We start from the raw sequence: 25554 nt of genomic DNA on the forward strand, positions 1-25554 counted from the left end.
TAAATCTGTTGCTTACCTGTTTATACCTCTTGTTCCAGCATAATTAATAACCCCTCCTCTATTATTTGTTATATATATTTATAGATGATAAAATACATGATCACTCTACTTATTGACAGCAGCCTGACTTTTCACTGCTGCTCATCCCACAGAAGTAGCACTATTTATCTCTTGAGGTTTTTTGGCGAGATGTCATCTGAGCTGCTTCAAAGAAGCATATCATTTTAAATGACGAGCGTGCTTAAAGGATCCCTAAAACACAAGCTGAGATCCTTGGCTCTCAGGGCTAGTAACACCAAGAAAGACCTGAAAACACACTTGGGTGGCACAGGGCAATGATGACTATATCTGTTGCACATCTCAATTGAAGTACAGATATCAGCGTATTTCACTCCCTTCAGGGTTTAGCATCCTCCTGTGCACAGAGTAGATGCTCAATAAAGACTTATGCAATAATCAGTTTGAAGAAACTGTTTGCAGTATCAATACTGAGGTAGCCAGAATGAGAAAGAGAAAATAAATCTGTATCGTTTTTAAATCTATAAATGCATATTTAAGGTGCATAGCTGGTATTACTGAACATGCCATTAATGTGTTAAATTTTATAAAGTTTATGTTCTTTTAAATTATTCTTCCAGCAGTAGGTGGAAAGTTAGCAGAGGAAGGTACTTAGTAGAAAGGAATAGTGATACATCAGTTTTTTTCTTTTTAAGTTTTGCCTTATCAATGTGATATACTCTGTCTAAATTTTAGTTTGCTCCTTCCTCATAGATAAATTAGTATGTATATGCAAAACCTTGGTTTGAAGTTTAGGTGAAAAAACACTTTTTTTTTGCTGTGGCTATGCTGGTTCAAAACATGTTTAGAACTCTGAGTTCGGAACTCAGCTGCTATCAAGTGCTGTTTGAGAGGACACTCAGCATGGCCATTAGGTTATACAAAGCATTTACTGGCCGCTTACTTTCCATTTAAGTTAAAATTTAAGTTGTCTGATGCTTAGTGATTATTACTGCAGTATAGTTTTTAAGAAATTAAAAAATGAACATTAAAAAAATCTAAATTACCCCATAAAATTTTACATTATTTTTATTATTTTGTTTATATTTTTGTAAATTTAAATAAAAAATAAGAATCATTAGCAATCCTCCATGGCTTGCTAAATTAAACAGATTCATTCAAGGAAGATTAATAACCTTCAATTTAAAGATAACCCTTCCAGTAAAGAAATTAATTTAAAAAGCACTAATTAAAATGTTTTAGAAATCAAATTCATTCTGAAAACTTAGCAAAGCCACAGCCAAAATAACTTTTTAAAATAATGAAATGAACGTATGTCAAAAATAATTCTGAGGAAAACAGAAAAATCACCTTTAGAACACCACAATAACAGTTGTTGTGGACATCCACTGCGGAATGCTACAATAAGTGGTAAAAAAAACTGAAGAACAAACAGGGTATTTACACAGCCTTTCATTATCACTCCCTAAATATTTATTAATCACTGTGATGGTCATAATGTATATCCATAAATTATTTGTTACTCCCCCCTCCAGGAAGTGGAGCTTAACTCTCTTCCCTTTGGGTGTGGACTGCATTTAGTGATTGCTTCTAACAAACAGAAGATGGAAAAGAAAACTAGTAAACTAGAGCAGAGAAACCTAGCAGACACCATCTCAACCAAGTGATCGAAGTTAGCATCACCAGGAATAAGTCATGAGGATGTCATGTACCCCCTGATAGGACGTGATGAAAAGGACCCTTCACCTCTGTGGTATTCTCCAAAATCCAAAGCCTCAGTCTAATCTTAAGGAAACATCACACAAACCCAAACAGGAACATTCTATGAAATATCTGAACAGTACCCTTAAAAAGTGTCAGGATCATAAAAAAGAAAAAAAACTGAGAAATGTCATATATTAGAATGAATTAAGGAGACACACTGCTAAGTATAATGTAGATGTATCATCTATTGGATTTTGGAACAGAAAAAGCACATTAGTGAAAAAACTGGTGAAATCCAAGTAAAGACTGTTGTTTAGTTAATAGTATTGTATTATATTGATTTCTTAGATTTGACGAATGTTTGATAAATGGTTATATAAGATATTAACATTAAGGGAAGGTTACATGGAGACTCTGATATGTCTTTGCAACTCCCTGTAAATCTAAATTTCAAAATAAGAAGTTTAAAAATATACCTCTGAGCATTAAAGCAATGAAACTTAAAAAATAAGATTATTTCTATGAAGAGAAATACATAAATCAAAGTCTATGGCACAAAACCTAAAACTATTATAAAGATAGGCTGTTTTTAAAAATCCGTGGCATATATACATACATACTCTCTGCCCTCAGCCAATCTTTCTAATCCAGCCAAACAATGGAAGCAAGTAAGAAGACACAGACGGTAGGAAGACCCCATTCTCAGATAGAATCCCAGATGCAATTATTCAGCGATCATCCGGTAAGACTTTTTGGAAGAAAGTACAACATAATCCCTTCTACTGAGATATTAGAATTAATATGGTCATAGTATAAGCCTAATTAAATGGATAATATCTTACACCAGCATTCTCTTAGTGAATAATTCTTCCCAACTTCCTCTTCTGTTCAGGAAAGCCAAGGCAAACTTGACTAGAGTTGAAATAATCTCCGACAAGGAGATTTCTTGTTTTTGCACACATACTTCTTTGTAAAATACAGATGCCAAATGTGCCCAAAGAAATTCAAGGCCTCCTGAGATTTTTGTTTCTCAGCAACAGAATCACTCACGCCATTTATTTTTTATTTATTTACTTATTTATATTTTTGAGACCCAGTTTTGCTCTATCACCCAGGCTGGAGTGCAGTGACGCCATCTCGGTTCACTGCAACCTCTGCCTCCTGGGTTCAAGCGATTCTCCTGCCTGAGCCTCCCGAGTAGGTGGGATTACAGGCACGTGCCATCACGCTCGGCTGATTTTTGTATTTTTAGTAGAGACAGGGTTTCGCCATTTTGGCCAGGCTGCTCTCAAACTCCTGACCTCAAATAATCTGAGCACCCCAGCCTCCCAAAGTGCTGGGATTACAGGCACGAGCCACAGCGCCCGGCCACCATTGTCATTTAACTCGTCCTGAATTTGATTCCTTAAAGACTCATGGAAAGCTAAAGCATTCTGGGAAAGTTACTGTAGACTTTTACCTCAGAAGGCATCACAAACCTAACAACTTCAAATGATTTTATGTATACTAATACGGGTGATTTCTTTTTCTTACTTTGTGTTTTCCCAATTTTCAATAATGTACATGAATTAAACTTATAATTTTAAAAACTCAAAAATACATTTATAATGTACATTGTTCTTGGTTTGAAAATGAATTGCAATATATTCCAATGGGGAACTTTGTGCTGAACTCTCAGGTTCATGACATGCTTATTGGGAATACTGTTTCCTCTCTGATGACTCCTGCAGGAACAATAGGATTACGTTTTGTTTTCTTTAAAAACAGTAACTAGACAGTTTGTTCACATAACTAAAAAGTCATATAATCTCTGCATACTATGCACAGTTCAGGGTGTGTCCACTTTTTTATTTTTCTGTGGTAAAATTCAGTGATTTCATTTACTGTAAAACCCTAATCAATCAACTAAACCTGAAGAAGGCCTCAGGAGTAGATTTCTTGCAGAGTTGTAAAAAATCCTTCCATCAGTGGCTGGCCTCAATTGTTGCTAAACTATTCTTAGTAACTCTTCATGTTACTCTGTTTAGAATTGAATCAAAATGCAATGCAATTAATTTAAAAGGAAAATATGAGAGAGAAAAGACTTCTGAGCTACCTTCAAAACCAATTTAATTTTTCTCATGAGCAACAAGGATATTTTAAACATAATGAATGGTTCAACTCTAAAGTCGGCTATACTCTCCTCAACTAAACAATTAAGAATGCAGGCATTGATTCTGTGTTTATTGATATAAAGGAACTATTGTCAGAGAGGCAAATATATCCAAGAGAGTTTAATCAGGGCATTATAGATTCTTAGATTGCATAGTATAATCTGATTATGAATAGCAGGTGGTTAATGTACCAGAAGAAGAGTGGATAAGAATAGTCACCTAATAATGGTGTACAAAACAGCTACATGGCTTCATTTTTTATTTTTGTTTTTTACTAAAAAAGTAATAAAATGACTTTGGGTCCAGGTGGTACAGTAAAGGGATGCTTTGATGTACCCCACTAATCCTAATACTCAGAAATTAGTGATAAAATATAAAAATGGGAACAAGACATAAGGATCGGGAGCTATAAGCATACTGAGCTCCAGTTTTGGAAGGAATCGGTCAGAAACAGGTTCCTGGGGATCAGACCCAAGCCATGCTTTGGAAATCATGTTCTAAAACTCTGACTACTAGTTCTGATTGTTTTCTCATCACTTTTTGGTTTTTATTTTATGACAATCATATTCTTGAATTTTTGAATATATTAATTAAAGGTTGTGTGTATGCATGTTTAATTTTGTTATGACTTTTTGGAATTCTCTTTTGTTTTTCCAGTTATCACTATTTTCTCCCACTGTGTTTCTATTTGTCTTAGATGTTTTTCTTTTATGTTACTTGTTTTCCTCATATACCTGGTTGTTCTTAGCTTGTCTGCTAAGTTCTAAGAATGTAGGACTCTGAGGCTGGTGTGAGTTTCCTCTGGTGTTACATTTCAATAGATTTAAGTAGGTTGGTTTTTCTGTAACTCTCTGGAGTAGGAAATCATACCAGGAGCAGTTTGTACTTGGGTGGGTGTCAACTATTAGATTTCAACTTACAGTGAGTGGGTAGGGAGCCAGGAGGCGAAGCTCCCAAATGCCAAATGGGAGGAACTCACTGTGGAGCATTTGCATTCACACTAGATCCCTTAAATTTCTCCCATAAGGTTCTGTTCAACTTTTAAAGGAAACGGACCCACAGTTTTTTTCAGGAGGGGGAACTCTGGCTGCCTATCTTCTATGGAAGGGTTGGAGGAAGGGGAAAGCGGCACATCTCATTTTCTTGAAACTTTTCTGGCTCAGAGCCTCTGAGAAGTTTCAAAAGAGAGTTTGGCTTCTGTTGATCTTTTATAAAATAGATGACTGGAAAGTAATGTATTAAAACAATATTATGTTTGTTTCCCTCCCAAATGATGGAACGCATCACTTATTTAAGACAAAATGTTATGCTCTCAGTTTTCATAGAAGAACCATTTAAGAAATAATTACCACCTACAGGACGTTTTGGGATCTTTGCAAAACTATAGTTTTTCATTATGTCACTTCAAATCCTTTATATAAAACCCATCCCAAGAACCCAGCTAACTAACTGGTACAGGCTTTAATGATTTACCTAGCTAGTATAATATTACAAGTAAATGTCCTTAGTCAGAGGACCTGGTGATAGAGTCATATTGGAAATTCAAGCTCACTGTCATTATTAGAAAATAACTGCAAATACTATGTCCTCTGCTGATTGGTTAAATGCATTGTTCTTACCTATGAGACTCTGTCATCTTTAGTACAATTGCTTAGCCTTTCTGTTTCCTCTTGGTATTTCTACCTCAAATAGAGAAATTTGCCCAGAATGTAATAATAATTTTTAAAACTTAGTGTGGGAAACACCTGCACATGATGAAAGACAGCCATGCAATAGAATTGTCAATGATGAAGAAAGCAGCTTCAGATGAAAATTGCATGTTTGCTAGACTGAAAGAAAAAAGCAAGCTTGACTAATGTTCTCACCTCTATATTAAGCAAGAGGAATGCCATCGACTGCACTCAGCACAATCTAGAAAAAACAACTTCCTCTTTCTGAAGCCATTTCCTTTTCATACCTAATATTATCTGTCAGCCACTGGTAGTTCCCTTTACCATGACTGAAGTTTGCATCAAAGCAACCTACATGGCAAGGGAAAGTTAGAATATGGATGAGTCCTCACGATATGCAGCCCCTTTGAAAAGGTCTGTGGACATCCCCCACTCGCTACAATTTCGATACAGTATAGGCAGCATGCTGGCAACCCAGGTTGAGGACATCTAAATATCAACTCCTACTACACCAAAGCAAAGGCAAATTTTCCCTTTGTTAATTTCACAGGAAATAGAGGAACCCATCCTCTCTCCTCCAATGACTGATGAAGAGGTAAAGATATTTTCAGAATATCACACTTCAGAAGGCTAAGCAAGATACAGTATTTGGAAGGAGCTTGGAATTTAAGTCTCTACCACCTGCCAGCTGGGTCATCTTGAATAAATAACCTAAATTCATTAAACTTCAATTTTTGTCATCTCTAAAATGGGGGTGATGATTTCCTCCTTATAAAATTATATTGCAAAGATGGTGAGGCTTTATATATTTAAAATATATGGCGCAGAGGTGGATTAACTAGAACTGGCTTAATAGACAACCTAAACATATGTTCAGGACATAAGCAAAATGGGGGCCTCCAAAATGAAAAAAATTAATTAGGTAAAAATATGTGGTTCTTCAAAAGAAAACGATTAGGCTGGTCGCAGTGGCTCACGCCTGTAATCTCAGCACTTTAGGGGGCCAAGGCCGGTGGATCACCTGAGGTCAGGAGTTCGAGACAAAGCTGACCAATATGGTGAAACCCCGTCTCTACTAAAAATATAAAAATTAGCCAGGCGTGGTGGCAGGCGCCTGTACTCCCAGCTACTCAGGAGGCTGAGGCAAGAGAATCGCTTGAACCCGGGAGGTGGAGGTTGCAGTCAGCTGAGACTAATGTTGACTAATGTCACTGCACTCCAGCCTGGATGACAGTGCGAGAGTTCATCTCAAAAAAAAAAAAAAAGAAAACTATTGAACTAGTTGTCTTGATATATTTTTAAAAAGCTTATTTATATTTTATCATACTTTTAAAAAATGCTTTTGGATACTTTGCTGCTACCCATTTTGATTACATATAGGAATGGAGCCATAAACTTCTCAGTGCCTCGTCATTCGAAGGATATTCCTTTACCTCAGGTTTCCTCCTCTCTCTCTAGTCTATATCTGAGAGAGATACACATATACCGAACCCTTTTTTTACATTGGGCATACCCAAACATGTTAAGATATTTGTGCTGGTATACTTAGGAGCTAGTTTTTGACGTATAGCAAATGTTCCCTTGAAATAATTAAGGCCATAAATACCTATGTCAGTTGTGTTGGTTAATTTTTTACCTGTGTCCTTTCAGCCTACATTTTTCTATATTGTTCTATGTATTATCAAGTTCACAGACCCTGGGGACTAATGGGCTTTTCTGGCATGTCATTTGGAAAAAAAAAAAAAAAAACTACTCAAAAAAAGTAGAAAATTAATTACAAATGCATAGGTGGTAAATGTTTAAAATATAATGAGACTCACAGGTTTTCCACTATTTGATATTCTCTTTACAGAGTGAAATTGATGTACAGCAAAGCACACCAAGTACGTGCTCATAGGGACAGACTTCTCAAAAGTTGTTCGATTCCATTTATCATCCACTGACTCTTCTTTCTATTGAAAAAAAAAGATAAACTTTTAGCTATCAAAATATCAATCATATATATACAAGACAAACAGACAATTTCCCCAAACCTTGCTTTCTAGTCAGAAGTCCTTTGTCAAAGCTTAGCGGTCTAATTGTTTGTGGTGATGTGGAAAAGACTATAGGAAAATTTACTTCGTTTTTAGAACTGTTAAAGACTGACTGAATTACACACTGTATTAGGTTTTTCAGGGAGAAATAAAATATTGACTGGACCATCAGTTGAATAGGAGTTTATCTGTCTACACTAAACACACCATGCTGACCATAATATTTGAGAGTCCTGCAATATCCTAATGAAAAACAGGCTCGTGCTCAGGTATTTGCTGATTCGACTGTGCAGGAGGGCAATTGCTGTACCCACTGTAGTGGAACATTGGCTTCTCTTTTCCATCTTTGGTTGTCTACTTCAAAGACCAAAGGTATGGTCACCGAAGTCAGTGCCTCGGTCTCCATGGACAGAGCGAAGGATTCTATTGCTTGACACAACTATTGACCTATCTGGCTTGTTGTGTCCATGCCAGCTCTGCTGTCCTCACTGTCGATCACCAATCCTAACACTTCAGGATTGAAGTGTTACTTGAATACTTGCCCAACTCCTGCTTCCATTATTAAACATTTCCACATCTCCTGCAGCCACTCTATTTGGGATGGTTTAAAAAAGATTAAGTGAGGGAGGCTGGACTAGAATGGGTGCCGCTGACACTTCAAGCATGTGTGTGCATGCCCTTGTGTAATCGTGGTGGGGCTCCAGGCTACATTACCATAAAAACGTAGTAGTATAGTTTTGATCTCCTAAGAACCCAGATATTCTCCTACTTCCAGGACTACTATTTGGATCTAGTAGAAGGTAAAGTGTAACTCTGCACAGTGAAAAGGCCATAAGGGAAGATCTTAAGCAGAAGTTGGTGAATTTGCCATTTTCCCCCACAACTTCATCTAGATTGGTGTGTCATACTTTAAGTTTATCCTTTCCTCTTTCTTCTCCAATCAAACCTTAGAAGAAAACAAATTGGTAATTAATTCTCACTGAGGCATAGATGGCTGCTAAGAGTACATTTTAATCCTCTTAAGTGTTTATTTGCTTCATTTTGTTGTTGCTTTCTCAAGGAATATTTTATCATTTAAAAAGATGAATTTTAAGATAATATTTAAAATAGTGGATCAGAAAGATGGGAGACATAATTTGGGGCCAGTGCCCTTCTGATTATTATACCTAAAGATGAGCCTGACCCTTTTACATGTCAAATGTATAAAGTATGTAAACCTCAACTTTGAGGTAATGAAACTCTAGGTAACAACATTATCCATTATGGGGATAGATGCAATAACAGAGAAAAGTGTTTTATGTTAATGAATAATTTATACAGGCAGAAATTATCAGCCTTTAAAAAATTTTTTCTCTTTTTTCTTTTTTTAATTTTATTTATTTATTTATTTATTATACTTTAAGTTCTGGGATACATGTGCAGAACATGCAGGTTTGTTACATAGGTATACACGTGCCATGGTGGTTTGCTGCATCCATCAACCCATCACCTACATTAGGTATTTCTCCCAGTGCTATCACTCCCTTAGCCCCCGACCCCTTGACAGGACTTGGTGTCTGTGTCCATGTGTTCTTATTGTTCAACTCCCACTTATGAGTGAGACCATGCGGTGTTTGGTTTTCTGTTCCTGCGTTAGTTTGCTGAGAATGATGGTTTCCAGTTTCATCCATGTCCTTGCAAAGGACATGAACTCATCCTTTTTTATAGCCTGTTTTTTTTTCTCCAGACATTTAACAAGCACTTCCCATTCACCAAAAGAGTCTATGGGCAAAGTGTTCCCTGGTTTGCTTCCACAACCCAGTGTTTAAGTGATGATTTTTTTTTATAGTAGCTTTATCTTTTTTTTTTTAACAAAAACAAAAACTGGGTTTATATTCACCTGAAAACAAAATAGTGAGTAGCCCTCAAATATTTTCAAGTCTGTAACTCCATTAGCTTGCCATTACTGCAATTTGTCACGACTCAGGGATGCTGGCAGCTAAGCAGAGCCCAAGCAGATGTACGTGTCTGCGGCATTGTCTCTTGCATAGAAACACCAGTGTGCCTTTCTTGCCGGACTGTGATATCTTACAGACTTCTAGGACTCAAAGAAAAAGATTGCCAAAATGTATTTCACTCGGCTAAATAAACTATTAGTGCACATTTAGTTTTAGAATTCAATGGGTTGTCTTTCACAGAAAATCAGGTAATTGGCCTAATGTTGTCAATAGACTCTCTGCATAAACAAAACATTTAAAAAATACTTACCGCCACTGGCATATTTGAAAGTGCTTCATATTCTTTGGGATGGGTGATAGATATTGTATAAGTTGCCTTTTTGTTGGGCTCATCAAAACAAGGAAAGGATTTCCTGGCATCTGTGGGTTCATGATCGGTGGCCGCTATGCTCCTTAGAAAGAAACACACAAACAAAATGTATGCTGCTTCTTCTGACAACCCCTATGTCTCTATTCCTAGGGAAAAAAAAAATCAGCTATGCAATTATAACTATTACATTTCCAAAAATGAGGTTCCATCTAGAAGACTATCAAATACTTGTCAAAAGTTTTCCTGGAATTTTTAGGTTAACAAATTTTTAAAAAATTCTGAGACAGATTGCTTCAGATATTTCATTCACATATTTATTTGTCAAAAACCACAGTTACTTCTGCATCAACCTAACAGCTATTTTGGTGCCATAACTAAAAATCTGTGGAGGAGCAAAAATAAATCCAATTATGAGCTAGTACTCTCTCCACTCCAAACCCATTGAGCAACAAGTAGATAAACAGAAAGCCAAACTTAAAAGCTTTTGTCTAACTACCCTTATGGGAAATGAACAGCTGTCTTCTGTCACAGAGTGGAGTTTATTACAGAGTCCCCAGTCCCTGCCCCAATGGCACATTCTTTGTTATTTATATTACACCAGGGACAAAACCCCCAGTTTCATTTCCATGTAAAGGCAGTGCTGAGTAATCTCCTAGGTGAAGTAACCTTTGTCCCAGATTAAAGCTCACTCTTAAAAAGAGACAGCAGCATTTATTTTTATGGCTCTAACTAGGCATATGCTTGTGTAAACTAAAATGTTAATGTTTACTATTTTCATAATTTCAAGGTGAAAATATTATTTTCTGAGTAATTGCTCAAAAAATCAATAAGCATATACTTCCTACATGTAAACATATTACAGTAAGAGAATACTGTATATTTGCTTATTAGAAAATCAAGCAAAGTAAAAAGTATAAAAGTAAAGAAATGGTCATTTCTATTCATTAATAATATGTATACGGAAAAATGTTGTCGTTCAGGATTCTCAAAACTAAGAAAGAATACCATAAAGAATATCAGGCTAAATTATTACATTATCCATTCATCCAAGAAATATTAATTGAGTCCCTTCCACACACACACATATGCACACACAAGCACCTGTGCATGCATGCACACATTTGCAGACATTTTTCTGGCTGCTGTATGAAACCGCCTTTGCAAAATTATAACAGAGGAAATTATGACAGTGAAAAACGTCAGCCCTAACCGACTCCATCTTGCTTTTAACCTTTAAGCTGTATTTGTTCATTCCTGAGCGCAGGCTGAACTAATTTTGGGAAGGAATTCGGTTCATGGTTTGACTCTGAAACCAAATTGATAATAGCCCTTTCCTGAAAAGACCTCCTTCTTCCCTGGGGACCAGTCTGCCTTTGCAGGACTAACAAATTAGCTACAAGATTAGAAATTACAGTTTAGGGGTCATGCAGCCTCTGGCTGCAAAGTCTCAACCTCCTCAAATTCCTCATGGGGATAACATTACTACTGTAAAACCTAAGATTAGTGCTTGAGATATTTTGCAGACTCTGTCCTTGATAGATCAGCTGACACCACCCAGACCAGTAATCTGGCTCAACCAGTTCTGCCATCCCACCCAGGAACAGAAAACAGCAAGAAAAACTCACTTTCGACCCTCTATGATTCCATCTCCAACTTGACCAATCAGCACTCCCCACTTCCCAAGCCCCTACCCGCCAAATTATCTTAAAAACTCTGATCCCCAAATGCTCAGGGAGACAAAGTTGAGTAGCATTAAAATTCCGGTGTCCTGCACAGCCGGCTCTGTATGAATTACTCTTTCTCCGTTTCAATTCCCCCAATCTTGATAAATCGGCTCTGTCTAGGCAGCGGGCACAGTGAACCGACTGGGCGGTTACATGTATAGATAAGATTCCAGATGGCTTACAGGGTGTTAGACAAGAGATACACAAATAAATAAATAATTTAGGAGAGTGATGATAGCTATATAGAAAATAAAACACTGGAAGAGACAGAATGACTAGGAAAAGTGGTAAGCAACATTAGGTAGAGTAGTCACAATCTCTTGGTTTGTCAAGATCTAAATAATAAGAAAAAGCCAGGCAAGTGGAGGTTCAGGGCAATATGTTCAAGTAGAAGGAACCATTAGTGCAAAGTCCCTAAGATGAAAAAGAACCTGATGTGGTTAAAGAATTGAATGGTGTCCAGTGTGGCTAAAGAACACTGATCTAGATGCACTGGAGCCAGAGATAAGTTGGACATGAAGTCAGCAGAGTCCAGATCAGGAAAATATCAGAGATCGTGAGAAGAGCATGCATTTTATTTTGATTCAAGGATTTATTACAGTCAAGGATTTGACTGCCTTTGGCCAAATATGGGAGTGCTGGAACATCAAAATAAACAATGGGATTATAACTCATTGAATAAATTAACAATCTCTGACTTTTTACTCTGATTTTTTAAAATGAATAAATAAATGGGTGACAAGGGAAATTTCTTCCTTCCAGTAGATTGTCTACTAATAATATTTGAAGGAAAATTGATTTTAAAAAATCATCAGTGGGTGCCAAGACAAGGGGGTGAAAGTTTGCGGAGGAAGGGATATTTGCAAGGTTTCAAAAAAACACCCTGAAAGTTACCTAAAGAGAAACATTTTAACTTTACAATGGAGCCGTTTGTTGGACACTACCTTAAGCAAGCTACAAAGGAAGCATCACTAATAAGAGTTCAAACAAGCACAGTGTGTCTCTAATGCGATTTCCTCAGAGAGACACATCACTTCTGTGATAGTCCTGACAAAGAAAAATAAAAAATAAAAAGTTTAACTTGCATTTTTAAACCATGAGGAAAATCAGACAAGCTAAAACTGAGGGACATTCACAAAATAGCTGGCCTGTATTCTTCAAAGATACTAACTTTAGAAAGACAAAGGAGGACTAAGGGACTTCTTTTAGTTTAAAGTTTAAAGGAGTCTAAAAGGTCATGACACTAAATGCAATGCACCATTCCAGACTGGGTACTGGACTGGGAAAAAAATCATTTAAAAAGACATCATTAGGTTAGTTGATAAAATTTCATTACAGACTGTGAATTAGATAATTGTATCAATGTTAAATTTCATGCTTATTTTAGAGAATGCCCCTGTACTTAAGAAATATGCTCTGATGTTAAGGGATAAAGGGAGAGGATGTTTCCATGTGCTCTGGAAAGGAAGGGGAAGGGTTACCGGCTAAAATGTAAACAATTAGTGAATCTAGGTTAAGTATTTCTAGGAATTCCTAGTACCATTCTTGTAACTTTTCCTATGAGTTTGAAATTATGTCACAATAAAGTTACCCAAGAAAAGCCTCAGTTAAGAATTCATTCTGCAAAAGAATAATCATTGATTAGTTTTGTGACGTTAACAGTTTAGTCAATTGAAGTTTCTAAACACCTTGCAGATTGTAGTTAATTGCAAATATATCAGACTCTTAAAAAGCCTGTACACTTTCCCAGAGTATGAAAGTTTTATAGTAAGATCCACCAAGCTCCAACCCCATGTTTAGTTAGCTGCCTTTTTCTTCTGAATTCTTCTGGCTTCTGATGTCTTCCAGAGGCAGAGGAAAAGGAAAAGTCACTCCTTGCAAGAATGTCTCCGCTGAGTCACACCTCAGAAATAGGCCAGCTAATTTGAGAAAATGAATGTGTGTGAGTGTGCACGCGTGCATGCGCGCACCACACACATCTTCGTGTGTGGGAGGTGAGAGGAAAGAGGGAGTGGAATTACACTTTCCTAAGCTATAGCCATGGGGTATGTTTTCAAATACTCTATTTTACTCTTGGCTGGATGCTAGAATATGAATACACACACACACACACACACACACACACACACACACACACACACACATATATATATATTCCTAAGAATCCAGGAAAGAAAATAATTTTCAATCCTTTTCTTACCTTCTCTCTTTAAAAGACATTCTGCTTGATTGTAAGCAAAAACTACCTTTCTAAACCAGCATATTCCTGAGCTTGCCAACGGTCATGGAACAGAACAGTGTGGGAGATTTCTCTGTGCAGTGTGTTTGGTTCAGCTCAGTGGTCGTCTCAGCAAATGTCAATCACAGCAAGTCTAACTCAATCACAGTGACCCAGATATAAATACAGTGACATTCATCAACCAGAAGAGCTACATAATGTTTATTTTTTTTCTTTTTTAAAGTTCAGAGCCAATATGATTTTATGGGGAAAACCCTTTTCTAAGAGCAAACATTCTTACATTCTAATCCACTTCAGCTACTTAAGTGAGATCTTGACCGAGTCACAAAACCCCAGACTTTTAGTGTCCTCATCTGTAAAACCTAGTCACCAGAGCATGTATGGCCTCTTCACAGCATTATGGGGAAGTGAGAAGGGGTAGATTACATGTAGTAATACATTTGAAACTCCCTTAAAATGCGGTTAGGATATACCTCATTCTACATCTCACAAATCTAGAATGTAAGAATCTACATCTTGTAAATGTAGAATGCTGACTATGACCTAGCACTTTCACAATCTGAAATATTTCAAATTCTTTCATTTGACTGCAATATATACTGGAACAAAATTACTTGGTGTATATACACTATATGCAATACAAGCATTTTTAAAATGGTAACCTGTTCTTTTTCTCATGAACTTCAGAATAACTCAAAAGCTCCTTCTTATATATCCTAAATTCCATCAGTCGGCCCTAAACTTTTCTAAGTGTATGCAAAGTTGAAAACAAGGAATAAGAGATAACAATACAAAACAATTCTAGATCACAACTTATTTGGGAAGGTTGTATTCAGTGATTAAAATCAGATGACTTGTGTTGCAAATTAAGAGAAAAAGGCTGACTAATAGCACAATATGTTCAGGAGTGACTTGTGGGTATGTCCTGAATGATTATCACGCCAGGCAAATGTGTTGGAGTAAACCACCTTCCCACAAGGGCCCCCTATGCCACATTAATAGGTCACTTACTAGACCTAGAACAATAAAATGATAGTCTATGCAATTTAGTCATTTCCAAAAGGGAAGAGCATTTCTCTGGCATCTCTGAGTGGATCAGATCAAGGTGACTTTAGAGAAAACTGAGGGAGAAGGGACGATAGCACAAACTGTGGCTTGAATCACTCTGAATCGACTCTAAAAACAAAAACCAAGAAAGGTACCTAATTATCTCATAAATCATCTGGTATGCTGCTTCCAGGGAAGACTCTCCAGCTGTGTTGAGCAATTTTATAGTTGAACCAGCAAAATAAACAGCAAATTTTGGGTGAAATCCTTAAACACAGAGCTTCTGATTCAGAACAGGTAGTCACAATTGCTAGAAGTCTATATATACTAAATAAAGGGTTCCAGAATTACGTACAGGAGCAGATTGGTGAAAAACAACCCCTCTAGATTGTTCAGACTTCTGTGTATTTTTATGGTGGTTTGAATTATCCAGTTAGTTATTTAACTTTATTTTCCAGTTGCTTTTTTTCTATATAGAAGATATTCAAGGTCAAGTAAAATTTCTTTTTGTTTTTTTGCTTCCAAAATAAAATAAATTTACTTAGCCTCCTGCAACAAGTAAACAAGACCAAAAAGAAAATATATTCTTTGTTTGTTTTTGTTCGTTTGAGATGGAGTCTCACTCTGTCACCCAGGCTAGCGTGCGGTGGCGCGATCTTGACTCACTGCAACCTCCGCCTCCTGGGTTCAAGCAATTCTTCTACCTCAGCCTCCAGAGTAGCTAGGATTACAGGCGTGTGCCATTACCCCCTACTAATTTTTGTATTTTAAGTAGAGACGGGGTTTCTCCATGTTAGCCAGGCTGATCTCGAACTCCTGACCTCAGGTGATCCGCCCACCTCAGCCTCCCAAAGGGCTGGGGTTACAGGCATGAGCCACCTTGCCCAACCAAAAATCTATTCCTTATTGACATTCTTATTGATAATGGGATAATAGCTCAGCATACCAATCTAAGAATATAATCAACAAACTGACATACAATAAAAATTTCAAGGTCAAAACTACATGTGCTTGAGTATACATACACATCCGTGCACGTAAGAATACATTACACACACACACACACACACACACACACTTAATGATGATTATCTCACTGATGTTTCCACTCAATTCCTAAATCTTTATTACAAGCTCTAACCTTGCGCTTCAGACTTACATAGGCAAGTGCTTACTAGTCATCTCTTCCTAGATGTCTGACAAGCCATCAACACATCTGACACTGAACTTACGACCTTCCCTTCTAACGTGGCTATTTCCCACCTATTTCCAATATCAACTGAGGTGAAGGCTAGCTGGGGTATCCTAGACCCATAACTTTAACTCACCCTTCCTCGTAGTCAGTCAATCTGCAAATCTTGACTACTTTACCTCCAAACTATTTTCTCCATTGTGCACTCTCTTCTCTATCCTGAAATCACTTTTCCTATCTGATTCTTATCTTCTCTTTCCTGGATTGCTCCAATATCTTTCATATATCCAAGTGTATAGTTGAGTTAACTCTTTCTTTCACCATCCATATCCAAAAAGTCACCAGGTAATTTCTCCTTCGTAATACCTATGATGGCTATTTTTCCTTTTCCTCCATATGGGTTTTCCTCAGTGATATCTAGCTAGCCTCTTCATATAAACTTCCCCTACAAACTAATTTTCTTGTCCTCACTATGCTTTTCTGACTTGGTGCCTTTCCTTTATGCCTGCTTTTACTTTCTCACTGGTCTCTGCTGCTCAATTCCCACCATAACATCAAAATTCAGCTTAAATCCTACTAGTGCTACGAAGAACACCTTGGAAGCCCAAACTAGAAATGATCTCTTTGAAATTCCGGTTGTACTTCCTGTCAATTCCACTGTTTCTCTGCCTTTAAACTATGGAATTTGCATTCCTAAGTTCAAATACACACACACACACACACACACACACACACACACACACACACTCTTCCTTTCCACAGGGTAGGGAGAAAAGGAACCAAGGGAAAATTTTCACCTAAGTGGGAATGTAGAGATGTTCTTGGTGGAAGTTAGGCTCGTTTATGGGAAAGGAGCTGTGGTAATGCAATGTGTCCCAGCATTTGCCAGAGGACACTAGTCATGTGAGAGCTTATATGATAATATTTCCATATATTCCATTTAACAATATTTGAGTGTTCACTGTGTGCCAAACAGTAAATGAGAGACATATATCCCTACTCTTAAGAACCCCACAGAAGAATCCATAGCCAGAGATAGTTGGAAAACTACATAGAGGACGTTATCACATAAAAGTCTCTGAAAACCCTATAATCCCAGCTACTCAGAAAGGTGAGGTGGGAGGATCACCTGAACTCATGAACTCATGGGTTCGAGCCAGAAGTTCTACTCCAGCCTGGACCTCATCTCTTTAAAAAAAAAAAAAAAAGTCTCTGAAAAGTTTCATAATTAAAAAACAAAATCCAAAACAGATCATTGTGTATTTAGTATTATTGCACAAACTGATTTAGCCACAGAATCTCTCCCCTGCTATTTTTCTGGTAATATCCACTGAGATCCCCATGCAACTAGAATTCTGCGGTCCATACTTTGGGAAATGCTAAGTAAGCATAATTCAAATGCTGACAAGGAAAAGCCAAATCTTGGAGAGAAGAAAATATATACTTTGGAGTTTGAGTGGAGGGAAACTTTTTTAGGGAAGGGAACAGCTGAAAATCCTACATAACACGGTGAGAAAATGGGAAGAAGGAGGGTGTGGTCAGAGGAACATTCCAAAGGTTCCAATCCTTCCAAGTGAATTTCCTTAGACCCTAAAGAATAGACTAGAGAGTAGGAAGAGGTAGATCAATAAAGGAAAAGCGACTGGATGTTTCTCAAACTTTCTCCTTCCACGCCCCACTACAACTCTGTTCCCAGAAAGACAATGTGGAATTCTAAATTGTGCACCCTTTCTTCCCCATGTCTTAATCTTGAGAGAAAGCATCTTGGGTAGCTGTGAAGTTTGTGAAGCTCAAAGTCCTGATTGTATTTGCAGAAATTAAGGAATTTTGGTGACTACTGAGTGCAATCCTGTTTAGTTTGCCTTGTGGTTGTCACATTAATATCCCTAACTGCTAATACTCAATCCTGGAGTTACATTTTACGTTAAGGTCAGAAAATATAATTTTTGACTCCGTACTTCACATGTATTACTATGATGATGTTTAAAATGATACAAACGTCACATATGATGAAACTCACTCTATAGTATGAAAGAAAGGCGCTGCCCCTGGTGAACTCCCTCTGGCGGCCCTTATATGGAGCCTGTGGATGAGAACTCCTAGAGGCTGCATTGCCAAAATATTACTCACAGGCTTGGGAAAAAAAAAAACATGATGCAGTTTTCTCATATGCTTGAAATATTTCAGACAAGGAAAACAAAAAGTATTCCATTTAGCCTAAATGAGGTTATTGAGCTGACGCCAGATCTGTTCCAAAACCATGTGTGTGCAGTACAGAACTGGCAGCATCTTTTGTAATGTGAGAGCTTCAACTGCTCCCAATGAAACACACAAACTTGGGAACAGCAATCCTCAGAGAGAGCTGAACTGAGCATCAGCCTTCCTCACCAATCTCGCCGTCATTTCACATTCTCCAATCAAAAATTAAGTCAACTGAGCTTCAGAAGGGCAGCTCTCTGGTATACATTTTATGGCGAAATTAACTGGTACTATAAATTAACTCAAAGAGTGAGAGTATTTGTGTATATAATGCTTTCTTAGACTTATAATGTACATAATACAAACTTATTAATGGAAACTATGTAGTTCCCATTTTTGGCCTTCCTAATATGTGTAAAATTTTATTTCATTATTTTATAAATATTTTGATGGCTTTACTCAGATAAAATTTCTCTTGTCTTTACTATCTAAGAAGCAGTTTTAAAGTTTTAGCAATAATATTTAAAAAGTCTTGACTCGCTTTCACTTTAATGAATTTTTAGAATCTCTTTAAGGTGGATATTCTTCAGAATATTGCCCTTCCTTCGACCATTGGTAAACACTTTAAAAAAATCATTGTATTATTAATAAGGCTCAGATAAATAGGTGCTTTCATACATTGTTGGTGGAAATGGAGTTTGGGACATATTTTTTTGGAAGTCAGTTTGGAGACACACACACATGCATACACATATTCATGCATATATATGTTATATATGTATATGCATGTACACATATATACGCAGACATACACGTGTTTATACACAGGTAGTATTGGCCCATCTTCTAGGAATTTCCTTAAAGAAATATTAGAAAATATTCATAAATAGTTATTTACAAGGATAGTCAATATAAGTATGTGCCTTCTTCTAGATCCTTACAGGTGAAAAAATAGGAGCAACTTAAATACCCACATTTAATGGAAAAGTGAATCAACTACATTGTATTCATACAATGGCCTACAATGTATCCATCAAATCATTTGTGGAAGAACACCAAATGACCATATTAAAGCGTTGATGCTATATTGAAAAAGCATGTTCCACAATACTAGGTATAATATAATTATGCCACAGCTATCTATGTCCAGAAAAGTACTAAAAGAGTCTCTGCCTAAATGTTAACAATGGCTATACTTGGGTAAAGAATTTATGGATGACTTTATTTTTTCTTATAATTATTCTCTGTTTTCTGAGTTTTCTTCAATAAATGTATATTATTTATGTTATCAATAAACGAAGTACTATTACAATATCTTGGTATATTTGTACATTTTGACCCAGCAATTCTATTTTTAGGGCTATATCCTAAGGAAACAAACAGATGCACACACAAAGAGGTATTTAGAGCTATGTTCTTTGGTGATTTGTTTATAATAATAAAATACTGGAAACAACTCAAATGCTCAACAATAGAATTTGTTTTAAAAAATTACAATGTATTCAAGCAATGGAATATTTCACCTCTTTAAAATCAGATTCTTAGCTGTGTGCAGTGGCTCATGCCTATAATCTCAGCACTTTGAGAAGTGGAGGCAGGAGGATTGCTTGAGCCCAGGAGTTCAAGACCAGCCTGGGCAACATAGCAAGACTCTGTCTCAATAAAAAACAAAAAACAGATTCTTGCAAACATGTAAGAATAAGGGGAACTTCCCACGACATTAAGAAAAAAAGGCATATAGATAGACAGATATAATGCAATTAAAGGTTTGATTGCCTAGAAAAACATTAGAATATACATTAATATGCTAGCAGGGATTACCACTGGGCAGTGAAATTACTTACAGATTCTTTTGATTATCCTTTTTGATAACTTTTATGCTTTCAATGATGTAATTTTTATGAACATAAAAAAATACGTAAATGGTAAGAGTGTTTTATTGCTAGCAATATTAAGATATAGGATCTATATAAGCATGACCCCTCCAGATATTTTCTTCAAACTATCACTTCTACTCAATTTATCAGTTTACCACACAGGAATATAGGAATATTTAAATGTTTTGTTTTAGTCCATGGGTCTGTCGGACAAACAATAGAAAGAATTTTGACCAAAAATTTTGCTTGCTCTATAAGATGCTTAAAACAACAGGAAAAAGGGATATTTGTGGGTGGACTGGCCCAAGATTCACATCTTTAAACTGTGACACGAAGCTTTCTTAATCATTTACCTCTTCAGAATCTAAGCCAGCAAAGCAGTCCGGAGACAACACAAGGTGTAGTGTAGCCTTTCTCCCTGATGCAAGGGCTACATCTACAGTGTGAAGGAAGATTTTTGGAGTTCAATGAGAGAGTTTATGCCTTTAACATAGCTCTGGTAGTAGCCACTGATAGATACAAAGGCTAAATAGGTGGGTAAGTAGAATAAATATCTATCTACCTAGATAGATATTTGTATAAAAATATTTGTATGTATTTAACTATTTAATGTATCTTTTATGTTGTTAAAGGTTTAGCATTACGTTTGCATATTGCATGATGAGCAACAAGCCCCGAAATTTATCTATGCCACTGATGTGTGGACTTAATGGGTATTTCCTGAAAGCCTACGTGCAAAGCATGGTTCTGGCCATAGGAGACAAAAAAAACAGTCATGTCTTCCTTTCCAGATGAAGACACAAAGACAATTCTGTGGATCACATGTGATTTTTCAATGTCTGTCTTCTCCAAAAAAGAGACATTGGACCAAAAAAAAAAAAAAAATGGACAAAATAATAACGGAAATTTACTGATGTTTCACGTAAATTTAGTGTAATACCACTTTAAAAGTTCACATACATTGCTATATATATATTGCTACATAGCCTGGGAATATCACTAGTGAAATTTACCAAAGGCAGTTTTCACACCTGAGATAATGTACGGAAATCCTCAAGATAGGGTGCAGTATATTATTATTTCTCCTGATGGAATAAAAGACTTACATTGACTTTTGACTCCACAAAGCTCGTTCACTACTTTCAAGTTTTGTGACAGGGTTTGGAAATACAACAGGGCAACAATTTTGGCTTCCCAGATGGACAGCCAGAATTGAAACCAAGAGCCGATCAAGATCAGACCAACATAATAATTAAAAGTGGAGAGTGAAAAGAAAAGGAAAAGAAACGGAAAGCAGATATGTGAGTTTAAGGGAGGTAAAACAAAAATTAATATTTACTTGACTTGTCCGTTCTCCGTGTAGGTGGTTCTGTAAAACCCCACGAGGGAGCCGTTCAGCCAGCCGGCGAACTCCATGGTCAGGAGATAGAGGCTATCTCCACTGCTGGGGGTAAGCTCTTCCTCCGCCTCGACCACCACATACTCCTGCTTTTTGTACTCGAAGCATCTCCGGACTTGCACCTGGTTCCCCGAGGGCCTCTTCAGCTCGGGGAGTCGGGTGATCCTGGTCTCCCGGAGGTGCAGCCACAGGTACCGGGTGGGCGCGCTCAGATTGATGGAGATGCTCACGGTGCCCGTGTAGGTGTCCTCCTCCAACAGGGGCTTCACGTGCAGGTCGTAGTGGACCGGGTTGATGAAGTCTGGCAGTCGAAAGTTTTTCCACTGTCCGCTGTCATCCTCACTGGCCGGGCAGATGTCCTGGTCCTGGGCAGGAGGACCTGAGGGGCTGGCCGTGGAAGACGGCAGGTGGGAAGGAGCCGGCGCCGTGCCCGGCCCACCATCCCCGCCGGAGTCACACGATCTGGTCAAGCCCACGGCAAGTCCCACTATTAATCCTACACCCACCACCACCGCACAGAGAATGGCCACGTGTTTCGTTTGAATGCAGTATCTCTTAGAGCCCTCTCTCTCCGCAAAGTTCATTTTTGCTTCCGAAGTCAAGTGTTACACATAAAAAGATGTTAAATTTAACTAACTAACGTCAGCAGACTTCCTTTTTAAATTGGAAGGAATCCCCTGATTTGGCAGCCTGTTTTCGCTTTTCCCACACCTCTCTCTCTGGCTTCTTGCGCCTTTTCCTCTCCCTTTTCACGTTCCCACCAGCCACTCAGGGTGAATGCGGAAACAAGGGGGGTGGAATGAGGACTCCGTAAGAGGAGCCGAGTGGGAGGAAGAGGGCTGGAGAGAAGACTGTCACAGCTCGCCTTATAAACGACGCATCTCCACCCCTACCCCTCCTGCACTGCAGCGAGTTAAATATAAAACAGGGCTTCGCTTATCAGCCAACGGGAGGATGAGCCCTTGCCAAAGCTCCGTCAGCAGCTTTCAGGGAGGAAGCGTTTGGGAGAGGTGTGCTTATGATAGAAAATCTCAACCTTTGCCACTCAGCCTGGGGCTTCTTCCTGTTGTGTTCACAATCTCTCCTTCCTAACTAAAGGGCTTCTTGAATTTCAGCTATTTTATCAGATAGCTTGCCAAAGAAACTAAATGTTTTCTTTCATTTTTTTCCCCCTCATATTATGTAAACATTCAAAATCTGTCCTTTGGAGAAGTCATATCCTGGAATTGGGTGCTCAGGGTGATTCAAGGACCACCTAGGTACTCAGTAAATATTTGTGGAATTAGATTAGGAAAGCATAGCCAGGTAACGCTAAATCAGTTCAGCTGGTGCTGAATGAATGCGCGAGGGGGATCCCAAAGAAATTAGCCAAAGCAGTAGTGGAGCTGGAAAGCTTAAGAAGAAGAGAGAGAGAGCAAGAGGGGGAGAAGTCTGAAAGGACAGAGGGACAAGGAAGAAGCCCTGCTTGTCTCCGCAGTGTGCGTCCAAGTGAGATTGACTTCCTTAGACTTTGATGAGGTAGAGCACGTTTAAAGTAGATTCCAGATGTGAAAATTGACCTGTTGGTAAATCCATCATCCATGCAAATCTATCATTTTGTTTCTGAATGACAAGGTCAGGAAGAAAAATTGCAATGAACTTCATATTTACTGGCAGCTTAGCTATGGACTGACATTTAGAGAGGTCAAGTTACTGCTCAAGGTTACACACCTGGCAAATAGCAGAACTGGGGTCTGAACTCAGGTCGTCTGAGTCTAAAGTCCATATATCTGGCTAGGTGTGGTGGCTCACGCCTGTAATCTCAGCACTTTGGGAGGCTGAGGCAGGTGGATCACCTGAGGTCGGGAGTTTGAGACCAGCCTGGCCAACGTGGTGAAACCCTGTCTCTACTAAAAATACAAACATTAGACGGGCGTGATGGTACACGTCTGTAGCACTAGGTACTCAGGAGGCCGAGACAGGAGAATCGCTTGAACCTGGAAGGTGGAGGTTGCAGTGAGCGGAGATTGTGCCACTGCACTCCAGACTGGGTGATAGAGTGAGACTCCATCTAAATAAATAAATAAATAAATAAATAAAATTTTTTTAAAAATTAAAGTCCATATATCAACGATTGCATTCTACTGCAATCGTTAAATATTCGTTAAAGGATACACATTCAAGGGTTAAGTAACTATGAAAAACTTGGTATTTCCCCAAATGCAATTCATGGATATTAACAGATCTACTTGCCAAGCAAACAATGCTGGGTTAAAGTGAAAAATCTTCTTTTACTACTCTCTATTCTTGCAGAGCCTCCAGATGGTGACACACATTATGAGCCTCCCAGAGAGGAAACGCAATGGAGTACTTTCCCCATTTAGTTGACAAGAGAGCTTTTTCTGGTGAGGTACCTTTTGAGGGCCTTATGTTCCATAGAGCACACTCTGAGAAACGTTGTTTCAAACTGTTCTAAATTACAAACTAAACAAACAAACAAACAAAACTTTAAAAGCAAACAGGTCCTTTTTACTCTGTAACATTTCTATTGTTTTTCTCACAAAATAGTAGTAACAGAAAAAGAACTAAAGGAAAAAGGGATATGCTTTTCTAAATTGTAGACCCATCTTGTATTGATTAATTTTACATTCTGAAGCAATCCTAAACTTCTTGAGATCATAGTATGTTTAAGTTTGGCACATTAACTTCCTGAATTTTAGCCCTTGAAACCCCTTTTTATTGAAAAGATCATCTGACATTTCAATAAAAGTTTGATGGGTCAAATATTTTGATATGTTTCTTAGGAATGAAAGGCAAAATTGTGGCTCAAATTTACCTCAATATAGTGAAAGGAAAAGCAAAAAGTATTTGGAAGAATGTACATAAAATTATGTTAAACTGGAAGTATTTTTTTAAATCTCAGATGTGGCAAACATATATGAAATCTCTTAAACTTGACCTTATTTAGAAAGACAACAATCTTATCACCAGGTCTTATGTACAGAGAAGATAATAGACCTTTGCATTGGGTACACTTAAGGAAGATTAAGAATGGCCACCTGCTATGAAATAGCTCTTCTACTCTGCCTGAAATTCTACCATAAGGAATATACTATTTAAATGCTTTTTTTTTTTTTTTTTTTTTTTTTTTTTTGCCAGAAGAAGTAAAGTACCCTAAGACCACATATGCGGGGGGAGGCGGGGTGTGTGTGTGTGGGTGTGTGTGTGTGTAAGTTTTGAGTCCACGGCCCAGTTCTAGCCACAGTATCTTACTAGTACCAACCTGTGTGAGCTGACTGCATTCAATGAGGGGCACCACATCTTGTGAGGGTCAGCGTATTAGGGTTACCTAATACAGCCAGATGAGAGGAGGTAGAAGAGCCAGCATGTGCACCATCACAGGCACTCTCCTAGATTAAATAGTTGATATTGGGTAATCTTACACTGAATGAATCTACATTGGATAGAAATAATTTCAAAAGGCTACTGCTGGTCAATTTTCACTTATTAGGTCCAAGCCAGTGGAGTGCAAGAACAATAATTTACTATAAGTTCTATATGACAATCTCCATCCCTTTTGACACATACATTATCATCATCTACTTTGAGTACTAAAATTCCAGTATCTGCTCCTTATTTAACATTCAATAGATATCTGTTCCCTATTTAACACTCAATAAATGTTTATTAATTGCTTAGTGAATAAATGAACAAATAAATGAACAAGGAGAGGAAGGAAAAACAATAATCAAGAATGGGAAGGGTTAATAGACATACCGTGCCAGGAATGTTGAGAGAAACTCTGTTCGAATTCCAGAAAAGACTGGAAAGACATTTCCTGGGGCGAGGACCTGGAAATCACATCTGATCTTGAGTAGGTGAGGAAATTCTTGGCAAATTCCTTCCCGTAGCCGGTAGACTGATGCAAGAGACTCACTGTAACATCAAAGGCCAAGTATGCACCTCTCTTTTTCACTTAGAGCTTCCATTTAAAGCTTTTCTATTAGGTACCA

At 37.7% G+C, this 25554-nt stretch overlaps 1 protein-coding gene across 1 annotated transcript in view; it reads right to left on the bottom strand.

Annotated features, from left to right (window-relative positions):
- ENPEP (glutamyl aminopeptidase) overlaps window positions 1-22483 on the bottom strand; it is an 82728-nt gene extending 60245 nt beyond the window's left edge. Inside the window, exons 1-3 of the mRNA XM_050790996.1 lie at window positions 21503-22483; window positions 9826-9967; window positions 7366-7497 (exon numbers count right to left, since the gene is read on the bottom strand). Coding sequence (XP_050646953.1) covers window positions 7366-7497; window positions 9826-9967; window positions 21503-22146 — 918 coding nt within the window. The 5' untranslated portion in view covers window positions 22147-22483. The remainder of the gene's footprint in view (window positions 1-7365; window positions 7498-9825; window positions 9968-21502) is intronic.
- Between the last annotated feature and the right edge of the window lie 3071 nt (window positions 22484-25554).

The sequence above is a fragment of the Macaca thibetana genome, chromosome 5, assembly GCF_024542745.1.
Source record: "Macaca thibetana thibetana isolate TM-01 chromosome 5, ASM2454274v1, whole genome shotgun sequence".
Taxonomy (NCBI): domain Eukaryota; kingdom Metazoa; phylum Chordata; class Mammalia; order Primates; family Cercopithecidae; genus Macaca; species Macaca thibetana.